The sequence below is a fragment of the Atta cephalotes genome (genome assembly GCF_000143395.1).
Source record: "Atta cephalotes unplaced genomic scaffold scaffold00081, whole genome shotgun sequence".
Taxonomy (NCBI): domain Eukaryota; kingdom Metazoa; phylum Arthropoda; class Insecta; order Hymenoptera; family Formicidae; genus Atta; species Atta cephalotes.
The window spans coordinates 446288-452835 of NW_012130145.1; the positions used below are offsets into that span (position 1 = coordinate 446288).

General features: G+C 40.7%; 2 protein-coding genes and 1 pseudogene across 2 annotated transcripts in view; 1 reads left to right on the forward strand and 2 right to left on the reverse strand.

Moving 5' to 3' along the window:
- LOC105624562 overlaps positions 1–1700 on the reverse strand; it is a 10706-nt pseudogene extending 9006 nt beyond the window's left edge.
- Positions 1701–1924: 224 nt separating this feature from the next.
- LOC105624532 (dnaJ protein homolog 1-like) lies at positions 1925–3398 on the forward strand. Its single transcript, XM_012205893.1, has one exon. It carries the CDS (start codon positions 1925–1927, stop codon positions 2972–2974), a length of 1050 nt encoding a protein of 349 aa, XP_012061283.1. The 3' UTR covers positions 2975–3398.
- Positions 3399–4301: 903 nt separating this feature from the next.
- The window catches only part of LOC105624563 (A disintegrin and metalloproteinase with thrombospondin motifs 2), a 2829-nt gene continuing 582 nt past the window's right edge, over positions 4302–6548 (reverse strand). Inside the window, exons 3-5 of the mRNA XM_012205923.1 lie at positions 5627–6369; positions 5194–5561; positions 4302–5119 (exon numbers count right to left, since the gene is read on the reverse strand). Coding sequence (XP_012061313.1) covers positions 4302–5119; positions 5194–5561; positions 5627–6369 — 1929 coding nt within the window. The remainder of the gene's footprint in view (positions 5120–5193; positions 5562–5626; positions 6370–6548) is intronic.

Genomic DNA, 6548 nt, shown 5'->3' on the forward strand with positions numbered 1-6548 from the left:
CTCTCCTCTCCTCCTCTCTCCTCCCTCCTCTCTCCTCCTCCTCTCTCTCTCTCTCTCTCTCTCTTTTAACCGCGAGAAAAAAATTACGGGAAGGAAAAGATTCAAAACTGGCGCGGCGGTAAGTCGCACGTCATCGAGGATTGACGTCATCGAGGGAGCGCTGCGAAGCTGGCGTCGATTCATTCTCGAAAGTTCCGGAAGCTGGTAGAAGGAAAAGTTTATATATATATGGATGGCGAGGTTACGCGACAGTTTAGTATAGCTTGGTACGCGCATCGAGAGTTTGGATCTGTTTGCGATTATTCTTTGTCAACTATCGCGACGTCGTCCATACGTGCTTGGAGTGCTGCGTGAAACATATACGTGAGGAATAATCACGGAATAGAAATAGTAAGTGATAGACAAAGCTATAATGGGCAGTTACTTACAAAGATTTAAGGGGAATGAAAAATTAGAGTAACAATAACGGAGTATTTGTAACCTTGTGACCCGTTTACGAATCGATCGCACGCTTTCCGTCGCTACGTTTTGTCATGTACATTTTTTTTCCCCTCCCTTTTCGCGTTTCATTGGGATCGATTTTTCGTGTGTAGAAAATGTGAGACAATGGCAACGACACGGAACGCAATCTAAGGGTGGGGTATTTATTTTTGCGTTGCAGCTCGAAACATTCGTCGCGTATTCGCGGTCATCATTGCCAGAAATAGATATCGGTGATACGTACGTGGGTGTGTTGGAGCGCTGCTTCTCGATGGTTCTCCTTCGAGATTGTTCGAGATTCGAAACGAATGTCCGGAAATTTACGCGGACGTCTTCCCGTTTTTTCGCTCATCTGTCGCGATCAGTCGTGACGTTTTCGATATGATGGCTCACTTTACCAGATATGTACATGATATTTTATCAAATACATGAAATGGGACGCACACGCGTGTGCTAATGCACGTCCGTGAAAGCGAGCGAATGTGCGATTCGTAGCTTGCTTGTCCTTCCATCTCTTACTTATTTCGGTTCGACACTGGAAGTGTTTAGCGTACCGATAATGAGAGTGTGATACAAGACCATGCGCACGTGACTTGTACACAGTAAACTCTAGTTCTGAGCCAATACATCGGCAACAATATTAAAGTCAGTTTTAAAAGCATGTCCAGCAAACGAGAATGGATTGAAATGAATTGAAATGGATTCAGATTTTCAAAAATATTGATTCACGAATGTTAAAATGAATGCATTTCAATCCTGAATGCATTTTTATTCATTTATAGGAATTGCATGGAGCATATTTCTATCTAAAAATAATATTAGCTTTTTCTGTGCACACAAACACAATTGTGAATACTGTTCAATTCAAAATTTTAAATAGAAAATGCAGTTTTCAATCTAATTGCATCCAATTGTATCTAATTGAATCCAATTGAATTCAATTAAATCCAAAAAAAGCTATTTAAAATACGCATTCGGATAGAAAAAATTTCAATCCATTTTAATCCATTCTCGTTTGCTGGGCGGCTCGCATATCTTTATACTTTGGAAGAAAATAGATTTTTCAAATTATCTTAATTCTTATAAAAGAAAGTAATTCATTGCATCGAAGAAGGAATATGTGGTGATGATTTACTGTACTTTTTTTTTAGATGTGTATATCATACACTCTTTGATTAAAAAAAAAGACTTGTGCAGATTTCTAGACAGTAGTGAGGCATAAGACTTTTGTGTCTCTCTCTTGTATCATTCTCCTATAGATCTGTGAAAGTCTTGTCGAGCAAAAGTGAAATAATCATATTGCATTTTTGCCGTATCTGTTTCAAAGATAAATAGAACTTTTGTTTAGATATGGGCATAATTTTATTTTTGTCAAAGAGTGTATAATTATAGAGGGATTGATATGTATATCAATACAATACGCTGTTTCAGAATAGACAAGGAGATGGGAAAGGATTACTACAAAATACTTGGCATAGCCAAAGGAGCAAGCGACGAAGAGATAAAAAAGGCGTACAGAAAGTTAGCCTTACGATATCATCCTGATAAAAACAGAAGCCCCGGTGCTGAGGAAAAATTCAAGGAAATAGCCGAGGCATATGAAGTGTTGTCAGATGCGAAAAAAAGAGAAGTTTACGATAAATTCGGCGAGGAGGGTCTGAAAGGTGGTGCTTCGGCCAGCGGAGGCGGAGGAGGTGCCACATATACTTTCCACGGCGATCCCAGGGCGACATTTGCTCAATTCTTCGGTTCAGCCAGCCCTTTTCACAATTTGTTCGAGTTTGCTGGTAACCGTGGTGGAGGATTCGCATTCCACGACGACGACATGGACATCGATATGGATCCTTTTGGACTCGGTATGGGACCACCGCGACAAGGCGGCGCATTTCGGTCGCATTCGTTTAATTTTGCGAGCCCGAATACTAAAGGAACTGGCAAAGATCGTGCCCAAGATCCGGCCATCGAACACGATTTGTACATCAGTCTGGAGGAGATTCTGCGAGGTTGTACAAAGAAGATGAAAATATGCAGACGGGCTATACAGCCAGACGGTAGCACCAAGAAAGAGGATAAGCTTCTCACCATTAATGTGAAACCAGGCTGGAAAGCTGGTACGAAAATCACTTTCCAGAAAGAAGGTGATCAATCGCCGAGGAGGGAACCTGCAGACATTGTCTTTATCATCAGGGACAAGCCGCATCCGTTGTTCAGGAGAGAAGGCAGTGACATTAGATATACGTGCAAACTGAGCTTGAAGCAAGCTTTGTGCGGTACTATTGTCGAAGTTCCTACGCTAACCGGCGAAAAAATATCTTTGAATTTAACGCGAGAGATTGTCAAGCCGAACACGGTCAAGAGGTTCCAAGGACATGGTCTACCTTTCCCGAAAGAACCATCGCGGAAGGGCGATCTTCTCGTGTCGTTTGACATCAAATTCCCTGAAACTTTAACGCAAAGCGCCAAGGATATATTGTACGATACGTTACCTAATTGAGCTCGTATTATTGATCGAAAACCGTGAACGCGTATGAGTTAATGTCGTCGCAATTTCATATGTTTTAATCTTCTCGATCAGTAAAATACGGATACGTTTTCATGTACGTTCTAGTACATGGAGAGAGTAGCGATAATGATAGTGACGATGCCAACAAGAATGACGAGAATGATGACGATGACGGCGATAATAACTACGATTCTGATGGAACGATCGAGAACTATTAAATATTCCCGCGCGCAATTTGCTCCTTAGAGGCCAAATCAAATAAAATAAATGTACTTTTTTCGACGTTACATCGATATTCAATTCAATTGAAATTCAGTGACTTGGTGTCTACATGTAGCGTTGGTCTCTAACTAAAGACATCAAGAGTAAAACACACAGATATAAATACATTAAATTATAAAATGATTATAGAGAATCTGCTATATCGTTAATTTCATGTGGTTGCATGTCTGGATTACTTTATTTCCTCCATTATACATATTATACATATGTGCAAGTATGCGTGGGTATGTATGCGTGTCTTAGAGAGTATACATGTAGTATGTACGAAGGCTGTAAGATAACGCGAGTGCGATATCAGAAATTTTATTCGTTTCACTTAATAGAGTTCAAAAAGAAAAGAGGGAAGAACGATGAGATGAAAATTTTAGATATTGCGACAAATCTGTATCACATTTTTGTCGTATGTACACTCTGTCTAAAACCTATTCTACAATTGTTTCAAAAGCGTAGTTATAAATATTGCAAGAATTCACAACCGAAGAGAATATTCGACTGTGATTAGTTGATTCTTGCAACTATAACTAGGCTTACACACTTGTAGAATGAACTTAATATAATTTTTGTTTACATTAAATATTGCAAGACAACTGACGAATTTATATATATATATATATAATAGACTCGATTGTTTTTGATACCGAGTCAACGTCTCTCGTTATGTAATTGCTCTTAAGTTTAATGATTAATTATTTGTACGCTAAATATAATATGAGAAATATTAAGTTATACGACACACATTTTCTTTATTACCCTCGATTCTCCGTTCCGCTCCTATGGAAATACGAATATAACATCGGGACACTCTTAAAATAGATGGTGAAGTGGATGACGTCATCACTCTCTCGTCCTATCTCTCGAGTGCTCTCGAGACACCTCATACGAATCGGGAGAGAATATGCGTTCACTTTATGCAGTAGTTTATTTCTCTCCTTGTCTTGCAATATATAAGTAATCTTGTCGCTCGATCGATTAATAGTTATCGATCCTTTTTTCTTGTTCATCAGTTTATCTTTCCCTCTTAATGTTAATGTTGTTATTAACTGTTAATAATGGGATAAAGCAATTCTGATACGGATGGAGGTAATTCGATATAATCCTTGTCGATCCATTCATCTTCGCCGAACGGAGAAGCAATACCGCGCGATACGGAAGTCAACAAAGGTATATCATCTGGACCTGATGTCAGATATTTGATGACACTCGATCGATCGATGAATCCAAGTCGATTTTGTGCGTTTTGCGGACCCAATTCCTCATTATCGTACCGATAAATTTTCGGCAATTTTTTATCGAATCGAAAGTTTTCTGGCAGACAGTGATGCTGACGACAGAAGTAATCTTGGCCCTCTTCAGTGTGGCACCATGTTCCATCCGGAAAGTATGGGTCGAGTCCAAGGTCATTTAATTCGACGCGTGGTGCGTAATAAGCGATAATGTCCTTTCGCCGACAGAATATAGCACAGGCCATCCATGGCATGTCGGCTTCGTGAGCCGCCTGTAATCCTTTCGCCGTGGCGTCCAATTTGGGTAATCTTTCGCTGAAAAGGCCGCATTTCAGCGTGGTAAACTCGTCGATCGTTCTGCGTTTCTTTTTGCAAAGTTTCTCATCCTTGCACAATATTACATCGTAATACAGCCCTTTGCAATCTCTTGCCATTCTCAAACGATTTCGATTCTCGCAGAATCGTCGTCTAACTCGAGCGCCTTTGGATCTTTGCAAACAACCGCTACTGCAGGAACCTTCCTTCCATTCGCTCCAACTATCTTTCTGACTATCAGATGATTCCGGTGCTGGTTCGAGAATGGGTAGACATTCTCCACCACGACATTCTCTACCGAACGCGCATCGAGTTCCTGTAGAAAAGAAAAAAGAAAAAAACAAATTAGTTTGCCGAATGCTAATAGACCTTCGTACGACACTTATGTACCGTCTAATGCTGGTCCTGCGAAATAATATCCACTCCTGTGAGGTGTTTTACATTGCAAAGACTGACACGCCTGATACAATGTAACAACGTCCGCGTCCTTGTCACGTAAAAGTAACTCGCACTGCCTCTTGGCGATCCATTCTTTTCCAGGTAAATCGTGATATCGAGAATGATTGTGCGCGAGTGCATCTGAAAAATTTCGTGGCTCTGGCTGATCCAAGAGACAGTGTTTCGTTTGCGAAAGCATCTCGGCCACTTCACGGCTACAATCAGACCAAATCGTCTCACCTCGAACGCCTCTACTAGGTGACATTATGTATCCATCCTTTGGACACGCATTGCCACTTGAATCGTGTGGCATTCCTAAACTTTTAAACAAACAGATCATTCGAGCGTCAATACTTACATATCATATCGCTCAAGTATAGCTTACTTATGACCGATTTCATGAGCGGCGATATAAACCGATGTAAAGCCCGCAGATGGATATGGTTTTCCAAGTTGGTCCGTAACTCCCAATTCTGCTATTACGCAGGAATAATATGGGATACACAAACCGCCGACGGTGGCTAGTCCCATGGTAGCGCCGTTTTTTCTTCCATTTTCGATCGCGTAAAGATCCAGTCCAGTTACATAGAGGCCCATGTCCCAGTGATGAAAATGAGAGTCCTCCGGAGGATTGTGAGCATTCGCATAATAACAAAACGAATCCAATAAGCTACCTCTCTCGCCGCCAAAATGCGGTAGATCAATTGGCTGCCTTTGAATAATATCTAAGCGTATCAATGAGATGTCGATTGAGACACCGAGACTCGGATGATGATACAGTGCCTGAATACCATTAACATACGCTAATAACATGTCACGAATTTTCTCATCGTCTCCATCCAGAAAAGGTGAAAACAAACGATATGCAGCCTCGTCGAAAAAGACTGCCAGTTCCAATGTTAAATTTTCTCTAAATTTAGTATCTCGTATTAGGCGTCGCTTAGTTTCAAAATCTGGATCAATGAACGGTGATCTCGATGATGATCGCTTGACTACATGAGGGTCACCCAACGGAAGACTGGTTTCTTCTTTAACATAATGATCGTCGATGAGTAAGGGTGAAGATGCAAGGTCGTTTCGCAAAGGCGTGATCTCCAATGTAAGGTTTTCCAGAAAGACGAGCCCGTGCTACCTCCAACAGAGATGCATTTTTATTTTTATTTTGTTTTACACGCACATCCTTATACCGAGAGAGAGAGAGAGAGAGAGAGAGAGAGAGAGAGAGATAATAATTAACTTACAAACTAAATACACACCACACTCTATTGTTACTAACTAAACTAAACTTAGGTCGTCGTACCGTAACC

What these genes read in the sequence shown, in the direction of transcription:
- LOC105624532 (XM_012205893.1), top strand. Translation starts at nt 1,925, where the DNA reads ATGGGAAAGGATTACTACAAAATACTTGGCATAGCCAAAGGAGCAAGC.